The sequence below is a fragment of the Rattus norvegicus genome, chromosome 4 (assembly GCF_036323735.1).
Source record: "Rattus norvegicus strain BN/NHsdMcwi chromosome 4, GRCr8, whole genome shotgun sequence".
In the NCBI taxonomy this organism is placed as follows: Eukaryota; Metazoa; Chordata; class Mammalia; order Rodentia; family Muridae; genus Rattus; species Rattus norvegicus.
In genome coordinates this window covers 171,001,127-171,018,833 of record NC_086022.1, presented here as the reverse complement: position 1 = coordinate 171,018,833, position 17,707 = coordinate 171,001,127, and the positions used below count along the sequence as shown (strand labels likewise).

General features: G+C 46.3%; 1 protein-coding gene across 1 annotated transcript; it reads right to left on the bottom strand.

Moving 5' to 3' along the window:
* Positions 1-9,368: 9,368 nt before the first annotated feature.
* Positions 9,369-17,658, bottom strand: LOC134486894 (ATP synthase subunit d, mitochondrial-like). The gene is made up of 3 exons (XM_063287015.1): positions 17,610-17,658; positions 12,521-12,663; positions 9,369-9,877 (listed from the first exon to the last, which is right to left on the bottom strand). The coding sequence occupies exons 1-3, from the start codon at positions 17,656-17,658 to the stop codon at positions 9,518-9,520; spliced, it is 552 nt and encodes a 183-aa protein (XP_063143085.1). The 3' UTR covers positions 9,369-9,517.
* Between the last annotated feature and the right edge of the window lie 49 nt (positions 17,659-17,707).

Here is a 17,707-nt window from a genome sequence, read left to right as displayed (position 1 = left end):
ATTTTGTGGGGAGAAAGGAAAGGAATGCTGGGATGAGCTTAGGATTCCTTGGGCTCAGTTAGACTCTAGGAACGAGTGTGTGACCTTCGGTCACGTCATCTTGCTTCAGTGTCCTGGCTAGTTTTATGTCTGCTTCATACAAGCTAGGGTCCTTAGAGAACACGCCTCCATAAGATCAGACTAGAGGCATACCCGCAAGGCATTTTCTTTTCTTTTTTCTTCCATTTTTATTAAATTAAATATTTCTTATTTATATTTCAAATGTTATTCCCTTTCCCGGTTTCCTGTCCATCAGCCCCTTAACCCCTCCCCTCCCCATCCACCCCCATTACCGCCCCCCTCAACAATCCCCTACACTGGGGGTCCAACCTTGGTGGGACCAAGGGCTTCACCTTCCACTGGTGCTCCAACAAGGCTATTCACTGCTACAAATGAAGTTGGAGCCCAGGGTCAGTCCATGTGTACTCTTTGGGTAGTGGTTTAGTCCCTGGAAGCTCTGGTTGGTTGGTATTGTTGTTCTTATGGGGTCTTGAGCCCCTTTGGCTCACAAGGCATTTTCTTAATTAGTCATTGAAGTGGGAAGTCTTAGCCCATTGTAGGTAGGGCCATCCTAGGTCTGGTGGTCCTGGGTTCTATAGGAAAGCAGGCTGGGCAAGCCATGGAGAGCAAGCCAGTGAGAGCAGCATCCCTTCATGGCCACCACATCAATTTCTGCCTCCAAGTTCCTGCCTGTCAGCCCCAGCACTGACACGGTACCGAGAATCGGGCGAAAGCCTGCAGGATGAAAGAAACACACACACACACACACACACACACACACACACACACACACACACAGGTTATCGTGTCAAGCCAGGAGAGGGAGGGAGAGAGAGAGAGAGAGAGAGCAGAAGAGAGGTAGAGTGGAAGAAGGAGTGAGAGAGAGAGATAGGAAGGAGGAGAGATTCCTGTAGCTTTATTCACCACTTATATACCCAAGTTCTCCAGGTAGAAAATATCTGGGAAGCACAGTGGGAAACCCTGGCTAGTGACTTCGGTAACAAAAGACCGAGACCTGAATTAATTCAGGAGAAATCCGAGAAGACCAGCCTAAATCTCAAGGATAAAGGCTGCGGAAGCAAAAGGCAGAAGTAAATTGACCACCACCCAGGTGTGGTCCAGGTGTGTCGGTTCCACGTGCATCAGCCGGGCTCAGTAGAGGTCATGCAGTGGAGACACCGGGTGTTTACTACTTGGTCTTTTCTTCCTGTGCCGTAAATACATGGGAGAGGCCTCTGTCCAACAATCCCATGACTTTCCAGGCCCAAATCCAATATGGCTTACTACACCTGCCCTGTTTTGAGTTTCTGTCCTGCCTTCCTTTGGTGATGAACAGTGATGTGGAAGCGTGGGACAAATGAGCCCTTTCCTCTTCAACCCTTTGGTCATGTTTTACCGCAATAGTAGTCCTAACTGAGACATGTTGGTACCAGGAGAGTGGGCATTGCTGTGACAGGACTGGCTACATGTTTTGGGATGATTGTGGAAGAACTTTGGGTTAGGAAGGCTATCGAGTTTTAAGAGCTCAGCGGGCTGCTCTGTAGGAGCTTTCAAGATAAGAATGCTGAGAGCAGTGCAGAAGATGGAGGCTTGTAAGATGGGGCATTTGCAAGAAGAATCTGTGGTATTTGGTCAGCTGGAACTGAAGAATCAGCTGTGATTAATAAAGAGACCAGAATCACTAAAGTAAAATGTTTGCTCTGCTGGGACAATGGGTGCTGGTCAGCTAGGGCTGAAGAATCAGTCATGATTAAGAAGAGACCAGCATCATGGAGGTGAAATTTTTCTGGGAAGCATTACCTTAGGGCCAGCACACAGAAGCTGTGTTCTAGAAGTGGCCACGTTTGTGCTGCCTTGTGTGATAGCAGCTGAACTTGGCAGTTTAAGCCACACAGGTGGTACTGGTTTTGAAGGCAGAAAGGGGTCATGGAGAACAGCTGAGGTTTGGCACTGGGAGAGGCCAGGAGGAAGGCACGGCCCAGAAACAATAAAAGCCCCAGGATGCACGAGGTCATGCAGAGAAGTTGAGGCTCGGCACCTTGAAGAATGCCTGTGTAGCCCAGTTTTAGCAGGCGACTTCAACATTTTGGAGATTCCAGTACCATGCATGGCATGACCACCACCAACAGCAGTAGCTGGCACTAGAAGACACAAGCTGTGTGTATTGCAGAGAGCAGAGCAAGGGAAGGAGCCCCGATGGTGAGTAACTCTCAGATATTAGACCCTGAGTTATTTATACTATTGGAGTTTTGATTTTTTGTTCAGACTGTGACTGTGCCCTGGTTTTTCTTGAAGTACCAAAGCACTTATTTTCGATTTTTACAAGAGCCCGCACTTGAGAGACTTTAAACTCTCTAAAAAAGAGAATTTTTCTTTTTCTTTCTTTCTTTTTTTTTTTTTAAGAATTTGGATTTTAAAAGAGACTGGATTTTTTTTTCCTAAAAAAGAGACAGCCTTTAAAGTGGTGAATTTGTAAGGCTGCAGGACTTTTCAAGTTTGTTAAAATGTTTTTGTCTTAAGAGTTTCTATCGTGGGGCTGGGGATTTAGCTCAGTGGTAGAGCGCTTACCTAGGAAGCGCAAGGCCCTGGGTTCGGTCCCCAGCTCCGAAAAAAAAGAAAAAAAAAAAAAAAGAAAAAAAAAGAAAGAAAAGAGTTTCTATCGCTATGAAGAGACACCATGACCACAGCAACTCGTAAAGGAAAACGTTGAATTGGGGCTGGCTCACAGATTCAGAGGTTTAGTCCATTACTGTCATGGTGGGAAGCATAGTGGTGTCCAGGTGACACAGTGCTGGAGGAGCCCAGAGTTCTACACTGGGGTGTGTGGGCAGCAGGAAGACAGAGATACTGGGTCTGGCTTGAGCAGAGGAAATCTCAAAGCCCATCCTCAGTGATACACTTCTCCAACAAGGCCACGCCCTCTCCAACAAAACCGTACCTCCTAATACTGCCTAAGAGCCTTGGGAGCCATTTTCATTCAAACCACCATGGTTTTCTCTTAATGTGTTCATCTTGGGAATGAACAAGAAGGAAAAGGTTGTGGCTTCACAGTGATGTGCTTGTGTATGAAATTGGCAAGAGTTCAGCCATCCTGGTTAGTTTATGTCAGCTGAACACGAACCAGAGTCATCAGAGAGGAGGGAGCCTCAACTGAGAAAATGCCTCCATAGGGTCAGTCTGTATGCAGGCCTGTAAAGCAACTTCTTAGTTAGTGATTGATGTGGGAGGGCTCAGCCATTGTGGCCATTGTCTTGGTTAGGGTTTTATTGCTGTGAACAGACACCATGACCAATGCAAGTCTTATAAAGGACAACATTTATTTGGGGCTGGCTTACAGGTTCAGAGGTTCAGTCCATTATCATCAAGGCAGGAGCGTGGCAGCATCAGGCAGGCATGGTGCAGGAGGAGCTGAGAGTTCTGCATCTTCATCTGAAGGAAGCCAGGAAGAGATTGAGCATCCTCAGGCAGCTAGGAGTCTCCAAGCCCACCCACAGCAACACTTCCTCCAACAAGGCCACACCTTATAATAGTGCCACTCCCTGGGCCCTGCATATGCAAACTCTCACCTTCCACCCCTTGGCCTCCTTGGGCTTGTATAAACACATGAGTCTATGGAGACCACACCTAAACTTAGCATAATAAAGTACATTCAATCCAACTTTCAAAGTCTCCGTAGTCTATAGCGGTATCAACAATGTTAAAAGTCCAAAGTTCAAAGTCTCTTCTGAGATCCATCCAGTCACTTAACTGTAATCCCCAAATTAAGACCGGCAACCAGCTGGGCAAACTTCACACTGCCATCTCCATGTCTGATGCCAAAGCGGTCTTCAGATCTTCAACTCCTTTTTCATTTCTGTTGACTGCAACAAACTTCTTTCTCCTGAGCTGTTTGCACTCCCTGTTAGCAGCTTGTTTCAGTGTCTGGGATCCACACACAATCCTCCAAAGAGCTGGCTTCACTTCTCCAGTTCTGTCCCCTGTAGTACTCAGGTTGATCCACTCGACTGCCTCAGCTGTTCTTGGTGATCATCCCATGGTACTGGTGAAAGATCACAAGGGTGGGGATGACGCAACCCCCAAGAACTCACGAGAAACCGGTCTTGATGTAATAAACAAGAGGTATATTAGAGGAACCAGAGCTCTGGGGATGAAACATATCTCACACAAGAGACAGAGGAGTCGACCCCGAGCCCAATTAGAGGAAGGTATTTATAGGGAAAATTACATAGGCAGTTGGCAACAGTCACACAAAGCAATTTCATTGGTTTGTAACTTAGGTTCAGTTCAACTCTAGGCTGCCCCGCTTCTGGGGCAAGCTGACCCTAGTTCTTGTTTTCCTCAGGACTGTTGAGTCAGGCCTTATCAAGGCCAGATGGTTTGTGGTAGCTATGGCCAGGCTACCTTCCCATAACATGTTATGTTATTCTTTGCTGTGAGGTGCACTTGTCCTCTCAGCAGGGTCAGTGGGGGCTAGTTTAAAATCTTTATTCTTTCACTGGCATCTCCAATACACTGGGGTTTTCTGTTGCAACTAGGCTTCACCAATAGCCTCTCAAGGCTCTCTTCATGGTGTCAAGCCTCAACTCCTTTGCATGACCCCTTCAGTCCTGGGCTGTGAACTGTAACTGAGGCCTTTCATGGCCTCCCACAGTGCCAAGCCTCAGCTGTTCTTCATGGCCCCTTCATGCCTTCAAAACCAGTACCACCTGGGTGACTCTTACACATTACCAAGTACAGCTGCAGCACGAGGTACAACCTTGGCTATCTCTGGAACACAGCTTCTTTGTGCTCTCAGAAAACACTTCCCAGAAGATTTCACCTCAGGGCTGCTGGTCTCTTTTTAATCACCACTAATTTCTTAGCTCCAGCTAGCCAGCATCAATTGTCCCAGCAGTCCCTTCCATTATGGACTTTAAGTCCAGAGTTAAGTGGCCAAAGCTGCCATGTTCTGCTGCTTGCAGGAGCTGGAACACGGTCCCCTCGTTCTGTTATATTATCATTAGCTTCCTCTTTTCCAACTCCTTCACTGCCTAAGTTTGGCTGTCCTGGGTCTTGCTCTGTAGATTGTCCTTGAATTTAGAGATCTGCATGCCTGTCTCCTGGGATTAAAGGTGTGTACTCCTATACCCGGATTTAAGCTTTTCTTTACCTAGAACTTGCTCTGTTCTAGGCTGGCCTTGAACTCAGATCAGCTTGTCTTTGTCTCCTGGGAATAAAGGTTTGTACTAAGTTGCTTGGAGCTAACTTAGTTGGGTGGAATCTTGCCCCTGAAAGACTCCCGAAGTGGGGAGACCCTCACTCAAGTCTCGGGATGATGCAACCCCCCCAAGAACTCACCTAAGACCGTTCTTGCTGTAATAATATGAGGTTTATTAATAGGAACCAGTGCACTGGGGTCAAGACTCGTATCCCACTCAGGAGCAGAGGAGTTTGACCCCCAGTAGCTGAGAGAAGGGATATTTAAAGGAAAAAGCCACAACCCAAGGGGGTAGGGATGGCGTCATTAGAAAATGTCAAGAATACCAGAGAAAAATCACAAGGAGAAGCTTCCTGTCTCTCAAGATTGCTTTTAAGATTGTAATCTACCTTTACGCTCAGCTAGTTCCTGGAAGACGCTTCCTGTTATCTTTACTAGGTCGGGATCATGTACTAAAGGGCCTTATCCTTAGCCCTTTTATCTAGTTCCTGGGAGAGCAGGCTCAAGAAATGTGACCTTTTACCTACTTACAGGCAGAGAGCAGGGTCTGGAATTTGAGGTTTCTTAGGGGTGAGATAGCATTTCTAAAGTTCTGACTTCTTGGCTGCATTTTTTATTCTTTCACCCCAAGGTTATTTCTCCCTTCATTCAATTTAATATCCTCGAACACAGGATTCGGCTCTATTTCACTTCCTGGTGTCCCTTTAATACTCGAACCATATGTTTTGTACTTTTCCTTTCTCAACTTCCTTTTTTCCATTAAAATGCTCTTCCTAAGCGTGAACTTTAGCAACCACACAACAGAGGTTACACTAGGCCATTTTGAGATTTCCTTTTTCAAAGCAATTAGTCTAAATCTCTTCACCTTACCCTCAGGCACACTCTTTGGGCAATGGCAAGAAGCAGCCACATTTTTTCCCCAAAATACCACAAAAACAGTCTCTAGGCTACATTCTGAAATTCTTCTTCACTGAACCATCATGGGCCAGTTCTGAACAGTTCAAATTACTCTCAGTGATAAGTCTTCCCCATTCCTACTAATATAGCTAGTGACTGGTCCCCTAACAGGGCTGTCAGCTAGGGACCTAACTTGCCTCTTGCTAATAACTCTGTTCTGTTTGGTTTCTGACCCCAGGACAAGGGACTGAGGTGCATATTTCACATACCAAAGCCCACCTGCCTTCCAGCTTCTCCCAGAATCCCTTAGTCCTATCTGGCACACCCTGTTTCCCACCCAGAACTTTCTAGCCGAGGAGCTGGGCTGCCCTTCCCCCAGAGACTCTTCCCTATATAATCCAGACATTTTGCTCTCTCTTCTCTCTCACCTTTTCTCTCCTCTCATCCTCCGTTCACTCTTTTCTTTCTCTCTTCCCCCTCTCCTTTCTCACCCTTCCCATGTTGACTTCTGTAGTCTCCTTCCTTGGAGCCAGTAAGCTATCCTGCTGGAGAGAAACCTGCGTGTATATAAATTCACCGGTGAATTGGCTCATTTCACCGGTGGAATCACTTATCGTTGTTGTTGATATTCTGGGTGACACCTTCACCCCATCTTTTCCAATCCCCATTTTCTCAGAGAATAAGCCTCATGTTGTCAAGACTGTGTCTCATTTGACTCTAGCTCAGGCCAGTAACTGTCAGGAACTGGGCCTGTGAGAAGTTGGTCTATAGACAATCTGGGTAGGGATACTGATCTTTGGGGACTGTAGTGATGGGTATAAACTTGAAACAGAAAGAAAGGAGACCCTGTCATCCTGACCTCTTATGTTTAGCCATTAAGTGTTTTTATAAGTTCATGATGTAAGATTGAGATAATGATTGCGATTTCGTAGTACATGGAGTGTGTAATTTGATTGAGCCAACTCTGAATACTAAATCTTGAAAGACCTCCGGAGAGGACCTTTCCCTCAGGAGGAGACCCCAAGCGCCCAATGACCGAGCCGAGGCCACTCGGATGCAATCAGCAAGAGGGTTTATTGGAAAACACAGGTACCTGCGGGCACACAGTCCCTTCGGAGGACTTGTGCACCCAGCAGCTCCAGCATGGGGCTTTTATAGGGTTTGGGGAAGCAGAAGCGGGCGTACAGAAGCAGATGCATAGTTACGGGGATTGGTGGATTCAAACGAGGCACATAGACATGTTCACATATGATTGGCTATTTCACATGATGAGGTAATAAGGTATAGCTACACACATTGGCAGGTTTGGGGCGTCCTGAATGTCGGGGGCTGGGAGCTTATCTCTTCCTGCCAGGTGGCCTGTGAGTCAGATCCGGTACTCCTGATCTGTTCTGCATTCCTTTCCTTTTATGGTCTGTTAGTTCTAGCGGCAGGGCGGGGCTGCCTGGACTTGCTTTTCACAGTGTTTAGTCCTGAGGTTGTGAATTTTGAAACATACTCTTTTAACTTCATATTTTTAAACCTTAAATCTGTATAATTTTCCTTTCAATCTAACTTCATAATCCTGGTTCCTTTCATTCTAACGTACGCTTAGTGTCAGCGACCAGTGGTACAGCCTTTGGGGGAGTAAAGTTATTTATTGCTGCAGATTTGGGGGAAACAGAACCGACTGTGTTTGGAGTGCAGAAAATCTCCATCAGAGCTGGCCACCCATGTGACAATGATGTTATCAGAGTTATCTGGTGTCCAGTCCTACAGCTTCAGAATGGAGACTGGTGCAAGGGACAGTGGGGGATAGAACGTGGGTCATACATTTTCACCATTAATTCTCTCCTTTCCCCTCTCCAGTGCCTCAAAAAAATCCTCTACCACCTACTTCTGCTCTTCCCTTCCTCCCTCTTCCCCTCTCTATCCTCTTCCCTCTACCTTCCTTGATCCTCTTTTCCTTCCCCTCCTTTGTGAGACAGGACCTGTAACTAGGTTGGCCTCAAACTGACCCCCCTTCTCTCTCTGTCTTTCCACTGTCTTTCTGTCTCTGTCTCGTGGATGTGAAATAAGATACCTCATTCAATATTTTGCTTATAGGAATACTTTTTGAAATAAAGGGACCCAAGAAAGAAATAGATGAGAATGCTACTGTTGGAAACATCAGCATGGGGATGTGCTGCCCAGGTGTCCCTGTGGCTGAGGGGACAAAGTTCTAGGATAGCATGGGAAGCTACCAGCAAATGCTCCGGGAGGCAGCAGGGGCTCAGCCCTGTTTGAGGCCGAGGTGGAAATGTGGGCTTTTCTGTACCTTCTGGGACAATCCTGGGCAGTGTACCTTCCTTTCAGGAACTGAGCTGCAATTTCTCTAATATGTCTTTTATAAATGACATGCATGTTTATTAACACATTATGAATCATTATGACTTGATCTAGAAATATTTTCGGCCCATTACCTCATTTAAACAAATTAAGAAACACTCCTTTAAGAACATCTAGAATACCATCTCTCTCCCATTCTCTTCCCCTTTCTCTCCCTGCCCTCTTCTTATTCCTTTTCTCCTCCTTCTTTGTTTTTAAAAAAATATTTATTTTTATTTAAAATTGTGTATATGTGTGCCTTCGTGCATGAGGAGGCATTTCCAAGATAATATTTTGTGTTTTCTCCAGTTAAGAATTCTAAAATATAGCTCCTACCTTGTCTGTCTATCCATCCATCTAATTCATCCATCTACTATCCATCCATCCATCATCTACCTATGTATCTATGTATCTACCTATGTATGTATGTATGTATGTATGTCTGTCTATCTATCTATCTATCTATCTATCTATCTATCTATCTATATGTAAGACAGGGTTTTACGATATGGTTCTGGGTGGCCTGGAAATTGCTGTGTAGACTGGATTGGCCTTGAACTCAGATATTAGCCTGGCCTGCTCTTCAGAGTGGTAGGATTACAGACATGTGCTCCTACATTTGGCTCAAATTTATCTTTTTTAAAATTATTTTTAATTTTCTATGCATTGGTGTTTTTCTTGCATGTATGTCTATGTGAGGGTGTTGGATCAGCTGGAACTGGAGTTAGACAGTTTTGAGCTGCCATGTGGGTGCTAGGACTTGGACTCAAGTCCTCTTAAAGAGCATCAAGGGCTCTTAACTGCTGAACCATCTTTCCGGCTCCTCAAATTGTCTCTTAAAATGAAAATCTGATTAGTCAACTGTGGTGGTTTGAATAAGAATGGCTCCCACAGATTCATATATTTGAATGCTTTGTCATCAGGGACTGGCACTATTTGAGAAAGATTAGGACATGTGGCCTAGTAGGTGTGACCTTGTTGGAGGAAATGTGTCACTTGGAGGCAGGCTTTGATTTTTCTTCTTCCTATGCAAATGTTTTATTTTATGTTGGCCAGGGCCTCTTCCTGACCTGCTTCATAGGTTCTCTCTTGATGGGCTAGTGGGGCCATCTTCTTCTTGTCTAGCTTAGTTTCTGGGAAGATCTCATCAGTGATCATCTGGTCAGAGGGAATTATGTTCTTCATTTTCTCGAGCTGCTTCTCATTCTTCTGGATCCTGGCCTGAGATCCAGACAGAAACTCAGCACAGTTGTTCACATCCTTCTCCTCATCCACCAGGGCTGTGTGTTTATCCTCAGGCACAGGGATCTTCGGGGCATTAAACTGCTTTTCACAATCATCCGCCAAGCCAGCCTTGGCCACACTGGCCTTGTGGTAAGCCCAGTCAATTGCTGGTGGCTTCTCAGATTACCCAACCTGGTGTGGAGGGTCTCATTCCAGACATTAGAGAGTTTGCAACCGTCGTCTGGTCTTGGGGTATGATCTTCACAAAAGCTATCCAATCAATGGTTTTTAGAGCAAGTTCACGTCCAGCCATCTTAGGATGCGTCACTCTGACCCCTGGCGGAGTGCTGTCTCCAGCAGCAAGGAAGAGCGGCTTTGATTTTTCAAAAGGGGCTACCAAGCCAGTCTCTCTTCCCCACTTTCATCTTCCCTCCTCCTTTTCTCTTCCTCTCTTCACTTAAGATTCAGATGAAAAACTCTTGAGCTCCTTCTCCAGCACCATGTCTGCCCCCATGCTGCTGTGTTCCCCGCCACAACAAAATGAAAGGAAAATTATACAGATTTAAGGTTTAAAAATATGAAGTTAAAAGAGTAAGTTTCAAAATTCACAAACTCAGGGCTAAACACTGTGAAAAGCAAGTCCAGGCAGCCCCGCCCTGCCGCTAGGACCAACAGACCATAAAGATAAAGAAAAGGAATGCAGGAACCAGCCCGAGTTATCAGGACTGACCCAAACCATCTGGCAGAAGGGCACCTCCCCCAGCTTACTCAGAGTCACACCTTAACCAGACGTCCTTCAAACCCTGATACTCGCTTAGCTTCTAAAATCCTGTACGCTCCAGTCAATACATACTCTCCTGCTGTGCTGTAATCTCACTGCCATGTTTAAATGAGCCAATCACTTATAGCCGCGCCAGAAATTAGCCAATTGTGTGTAACCGTGCCAAACCCCCTAGCCTTCCCTATATAAACCCCTGACTTTTGAGCTTCGGGGTCGACACCTCTGTCTCCTGCACAGGATACGTGTCGACCCGGAGATCCCCGTAATAGATCTCCGTAATAAACCTCGCCTTTGCTTATTACATCCAAAATGGTCTCTCTGTGTCTGGGGTCTGCGATTTCCCGCGACTTTAGAAAGGGTCTCTCTTCGGGGATCTTTCAAATAATGTAATAACCCCTGAAACTGTAAGTCAGCCCCAATCAAGGGCTTTATTTTATTTTAAAATTTTTATATAAAGAGCTGCCTTGGTTATGATATCTTCTCCCATCAATAGAACAGAGACGGAGATGTTCACTCATCTTCTAAACCCCCAAGACTTTCTTTCTGTTACTCTTAAGATGAAGACCAGACTTCTAAGGCAGAGGTAGCAGGATTGTAGAGGGTTTTGTTGTTTGCTTTTGTTTTCTGAGATAGTGTCTCATGTCTCTCATGAGACTGGCCTCACATTTGCTGTTCAACTGATCCTTCTGCTTTTACTTCCTGAGCCCTGAGATTATGGTGTGCACCCTTGTCCTGGCTAGATTTCTGTCAGCTTGACGAAAGCTGCAGTCTTCTTAGATGAGGGAGCCTCGACAGAGAAAATATCCCCTTTAGACTATCCTGCAGGCCAGCCTGTGAGGCACTGTTCTGACTGCTGATTGATGTGGAAGGGCCCAGCTCACTATGGGCAGTGCTAGTCCTGCATGAGTGGTCCTGGGTTCTATAAGAAAGCAGGCTGAGCAAGCCACATGGGGCAAGCCCAGTAAGCAGCAACCTTCCATGGCCTCTGCTTCAGTTCCTGCTTGAATGCTCATCTTGACTTCCTTCAGTGATGGGCTGTGATCAGGATGTGTAAGCCCAATAAATCCTTCCTTCCCAAAGTTGTTTTCTTACCCGGTTTGTTTAACTATGGGAGCTAGAGTCAAGCACCATGTCCAACACATTCTAATTTAAAATTTTCTTTTAAGGCTAATGACCGTGAATGATCAGTTACATAATTACACACAGACATGCACACAGGTATATGTCCCCGCCAGCGGGGACCCAGTTATTTAGGGTCCCGAAGAGGCTTTCTACCTGTGGGCAAAATGGGGGTGAAGAGGAGACCAAGCAAGATTCTGTTGTCAAGGTCTCATTTATTGGGATGAACGTTACAGCTTTTAAGGCTTTCAGATAGGGGGAGTGTCCTTTGTGAAACACAGAGGAGGGGGAGATGAGGATATAGGCAGTGATAGCTGGAGGTAAAGAGGTCAGGCGGTAGACGATGAGGTCAGGCAGTGGAGACACCGGGTGTTGACTCAGGAGATAACTGGTATCTACTCGAGCTGAGGCATCCCTTGAATGTTATCTTCTTGTGCCGTAAATTCATGGGAGAGGCCTCTGTCCAACAATCTTAAGACTTATGGCAGCCATCTTAGGGGTAAATATCTGTGGCCAAACAGCCCAGAGTCACCTAGCCACTTTGAGCCATGCAGTCAAAAAGCGGCTAGGCCCAAATCCAATATGGCTCCCTACAGGTATACACATACACAGACACATCCAGATACACACACAGACACACACAGACATACATGGATGCACAGACATACACATGCACGCACACATTTTTACTTTGGGATAACTTCTTTCATTTTAGCCAGGCTGAACAGGAAGTACTACGAGGGAATCTTTGGGTGAAGGAAGCATCCCATTGACATGTTGCCATTTGGAGAACAGCTAGGCCCCGGGGCTTTCCCGGCTATCCCCGTGCAGGCATCAGGCATACAGTGCGGCTGCACTTGGGGAAGGCAGTTCTGCTTTGGTTAGTGGCAGAGGAAGTTGGAACTCATCCCTCGTACCTTCCTTTCCTTTGTTCCTATTAGTGCTACTTCGCAGGCCGAGCAGTGCGGGGCTTTGGCTTCCTTGAGGTGATATTGAAAGGTAGGGGTGGGGTTCTTCAGCAAGGGAAGCTGAAGAAAGGAGTTCTTCACGACATCAGGGGCTGGGAGGGAAGACAAAGCTTTCAACAGGCTCTGCTGCGCCCACTGGGAATCCTTAGAGCAACCTGCGTCAATGACACGTCTACAGGCTGAGTTTCCCAATCACAGCGTCTTTCTGTTTAGAGACAAAAGGCAGCTCAAGCTGGCCTAGAACTCATGATGTAGCAAAGATGACCTTAGAGTTCTGATCCCTTTTCTTCAGCTTCATAACTGTCATCATCAGGTTGTGGGGTCTTGGGGATCGAACCCAGGTCTTCATGCATGCTAGGGAATAACTCGGCTGGCTGAGTTACATCCTCCTCTGCCTTTTTCAGAGACAGCTTTTCACTACAGTACCCTGGCTGGTTTGGGACTCAGAGGTCCATCTGACTCTTCTACCAGGTACTAGGGTTAAAGCTGTGTGCCAATCACACCTGGTCCAGCCTTTTCTTCCCCTCCCCTCTCTCTCCCCTTTCTCTCCCCTTTCTCTCCCCTTTCTCTCCCCTTTCTCTCCCCTTTCTCTCCCCTTTCTCTCCCCTCTCCTTCCCCTCTCCTTCCCCTCTCCTTCCCCTCTCCTTCCCCTCTCCTTCCCCTCTCCTTCCCCTCTCCTTCCCCTCTCCTTCCCCTCTCCTTCCCCTCTCCTTCCCCTCTCCTTCCCCTCTCCTTCCCCTCTCCTTCCCCTCTCCTTCCCCTCTCCTTCCCCTCTCCTTCCCCTCTCCTTCCCCTCTCCTTCCCCTCTCCTTCCCCTCTCCTTCCCCTCTCCTTCCCCTCTCCTTCCCCTCTCCTTCCCTACCCGGACCTGCGGGGTTTCAGAGGAGACCTGGGAGTGGGGGAAAGAATGGGGGACAGGAGGCGCAAAGAAGGAGAGCAAGTCTATGTTCTGATCAAGCTCTCAAACTTTAATTAAAAAACAGCGGCTTATAAAGACAAGCAGGCGGGAAGGTTACCCAGGACTCAGGACCAACTTCTCTACCGTCATCACCCTCCCTATAGCCCTAAAGCGTAAGTTGCAGGTATAGACTGATAAGAACAGATGGCTGGAGACGGAAAAGTGATAAGAACAGACAACTGGCTGGGTGTCCCAGAGTGTGTAAGTGGGCTTGACATTCCTGAAACATTCCTGAGACAAGGTGTGTAAGTGGGCTTGGCTCCAGGCATCTCCTCCCTTTTTAACTCTTTATGAGGCCGATAAGCAGCCAGGGAGGATTGCACTGTGAGGATGGGGATTAACCAGAAGGGGGGAAGCGTTGACCTGATCCTCTCAGCACTTTGTGCAGCATTGGTGTCTTTCTTGGGAGGAGAGGAATTTTTGTCTTGGTGATCTCCACAGAAGTGTTATCTGTGAAATCCGACCAAGGGAGAGACTAACACCAACCTGTATGCAATCAGGGGACTCAGGACAGTAGGGTCCTCCCCTTGCAGTACCTCATCTCACACCCCTTGCAGGTACCCACGCCAATAAAGGCGAGCATAAATCTGAGTTTATGCTGCTCCTAAAGGACGCAGATCGTCCTAGGGCTCGGTCAGGCCTCTGTCAGCCAAATCAAGTCTCTGATAATGAATTTGTAGAGGTTTGGATGCCAGCGAGTCAATCTGCTGTCTAATAAAAGCTCTTAAGTTTGTAATGGCACCAACGGAAGGACTGGCTCTAAACCTTGTACTTTTAAACTTTTCTAGCCAATAAATTCTATACCAAAGTAAAGATATGATTTTAGCTTAGTTTATGCTAATGAGATTATGACCGTACAACACGATCTAACTAATTCCTCCTTGTTAAATTACAACCATTTCTAAATTCCTCATAAAAACAACCTTAAAATACCACTTTCAGTGCACCCCCCCCCAAAAAATACAGGGAATTGGGGCAACGACTCCTCTATAATTTTTTCAAGCTGTACATGGGCATTGAGATATCCTTGGGGGGTAGGAGGTAGGAAGAATGAAGCAAATGCTGTAGCCGGGTGCCTCCTTACTGGACCCAGCTGAAAGTCCTTGAGACTAGGAATCTAAGTAGGTACATTCTGCAAGATATAATTCTCAAGACAAAAGTTTAGAATAGGGATATCTTTTTGTTTGATTCTCTTGAATCTAGTTTTTCAGGTGGTTTTCCTCTCTCAAGTCTGGTCAGTATGATTCTGAGGTTTCCAGAGCCTAATCACACCTTTTTTTTTTTTTTTTAAAAAAAAACAAAACACAAAAACAAAACCTTTCTCCCAGAATACTGTGTTCCCTTAGTCTGTAACCAGAAGCTTGTCTCTTGCACTCTCTCCCAGAGTAATAATAGAACCATAAAACTCAAAGTCACACCCATATTGAAGATTAAACAATTTTAAAAAGTGAAGCAAGCTAAATAATAGTGTTTAACAATGAGCCTGAGAGGCCTTTGTACTCTGTACTATAAGGAAATTAACCCAAAATTCCTGTGGAGCCCACGTTAAGAGAATCTGAGCTTCCTGTTGTGGAAAATATAAAAAATAACCACAAACCCTCGCCAGCCGGTGTCAACCAACCATATGGCCTTTAGCGGGGTAATTCATAAAGCAAATTCAATACCTTTTATCAATTCCAATACCAATAAGCAATTTATCAAATTATTTGGACCTTAGCCCAAAATGTATCAATCAGTCAAGCTCTCTACCCAGAGTTCCCAAGGCAGGTTCCAGAAATATACATCCCGGGGTTGGGGATTTAGCTCAGTGGTAGAGTGCTTGCCTAGCAAGCGCAAGGCCCTGGGTTCGGTCCCCAGCTCTGGGGAAAAAAAAAAAAAGACAAAATAACAGAAATATACATCCCAAATCCATGGCGGCTTAGTGTCTCTGGACACCACAAGCCAGTTATCCTGTGATAACTTTTCTGACACCTCCTGCTTAAAACCCAAAAGTCAGAAGGATCTCAAGGCCCTGCTTTCACGGTCTGTATTGGTACTGAAAATCAAGAACAAGCGAGCTTTTGCTCTTCCACTCCATGGGAGGTTTCTGCCCTCCCCGAGCTCACATTAGGACACTGCATTACCATTTTACAAGTATACCATCCCAGTCAAACTCCCCACCTGTCCTTGTCCCCAGAGCAGGTCGAGTCCACACATGCATGCAGACAGGCACTTGGCGCCAGAAGCGAGAGCCTCTTTGGACTCACACCTCCCCCCAGAGTCAGTGAAAAGTTGATGGGAGTAATGGTATTTCACCAGTGGCCCTAGAGGCGGGCAGACCCCGCCCTGACCCCTCTCAGGGAACTGGGGTACACTGGGTCTGGCACGATGATGGAGACAGAATCACAGACTAAAGGAGCTCTAGACAGGCACTGTAGGACCTTTTCTCCCTTTGTAACTACCTCTTGAATATCTTGTAAACCCTAAGTATTTCACTAATGAAGTTCCAGTAGGAAAAGGCTTGAACAAGGATTTTTTTCTGGGCCAAATATCTTATAAAAATCTGAAACGTTCCTGAGACAGAGGGTATGTAAGCAGGCTTGGCTCCCCACACTCCCCATCCCCTCCCCTCCCCTTCCTTCCCTTCCTTTCAGCTCCCCTCCCCTTCCCCTCCCTCCCTCCCCTCTCCTCTCCTCCCTCCTCTTCTAGTCTCACCTACTCCATATGTGGTATTTGAGTATTTCCTTCTGCATACCACATGCATGTCTGGTGCCCATTGAGGTCAGAAAACAATATCAGATCTCCTGGAATTAGAATTTTCAGACAGTTGTAAGTTTCTGTGTTGGTGCTGGGAATTGAACCCTGGTCCTCCGAAAAAGCAGTCAGTACTCATAACTGTTTAACCTTCTTTCCAGCCCTGTCTTTTTTTTTTTTTTTTCTTTCAGAGTCACTCTTATTCTATAGTCCAGGCATATCCATGATGTAGCCTGCATGGGTGGGTCTTGAACTCATAGCAATCCTCCTGCTTCAGCTTTGCAAGTGCTGGGATTATAAGTGTGTACTGCTCACGGAGCTCAGCCTCCACTCACATCTAACTTCACGGTTCGCTGAGTATGGTAGAACACATCTCCAATTTCAAAACTTGGGAGGCAAAGGCAGAAGGATGAGGGGTCCAAGGTCAGCCTGGGTTATATCATTACCGTAGCATTGGAGAACCATTAAATGAGAAAATTATTTCCTTCTCATGAGGAAAATGAAATCTCTCGCCTGGGTGGAGAAGACCCCACATCCATTTGGGCTGACCCATTGCCTAGCTAGAGAAACCTCTCAGGAAGATGGATTTGCCATGCTAAAGGGATGGCAAGAATATTTATCCCTTCATAAGATGATACATTTTTCCTTCCCAGAATTCCTGCTCTTGTGCAGTTGCTGCAGCATCACCTGTTAGGCCTGCCCATCCTTTCAAATCCTGACTCAGACAGGTACAACTTCATCTACCCACCTTCCCCTAGGTTACAGCTCACACAGGGGATGACTTCCTTTCTTCCTTACCTCTTTCCTCCTCCTCTCAGAAGCTCCTGGGTTGATTTTGTTGAATCTGTTCTCAAACTCCTCTACCAGTGAATCTGAGACCACCCAGAGGAGACCCCAGTCTCCCTAGTAACTGTTACCTTAGAGTTTCATTGCTGTGAAGGGACAATGTCCATAAGAGTAACATTTATAAAGGAAAGCATTTAATTGGGGCTAGCTCACAGTTTCGGGGGTTCAGTCCATTATCGTTACACTGGGAAGCCTGACAGCGTCCAGGCAGACATGGTGGTGGAGGAGCTGAGGGTTCTACATCTTGATCCACAGGCAGCAGGAAGAGCGACTGGGTTCCATGCTGGGTGTAGCTTAAGGATAGGAGACCTCAAAGCTCATTCCCACAGTGACACACTTCCTCCAACAAGACCACACCTCCTAATAGTGCCATTCCCTATGGGCCAAGGATTCAAACACACGAGTCTATCGGGACCATACCTACTAAGATCATCACAACAATTGAAGACCCTGTGTCCAAAGAGCAAAACAAACCAGAACCCCCACATTTGTATTGATTACCTGGGCTCCCCACATAAAAGACGGTGAATTGAGGGGTTTGCAGATTCATGCCTACAGTTGACTCCCCTCCCACACCTACCCTACCAGTAAAAAAAAAT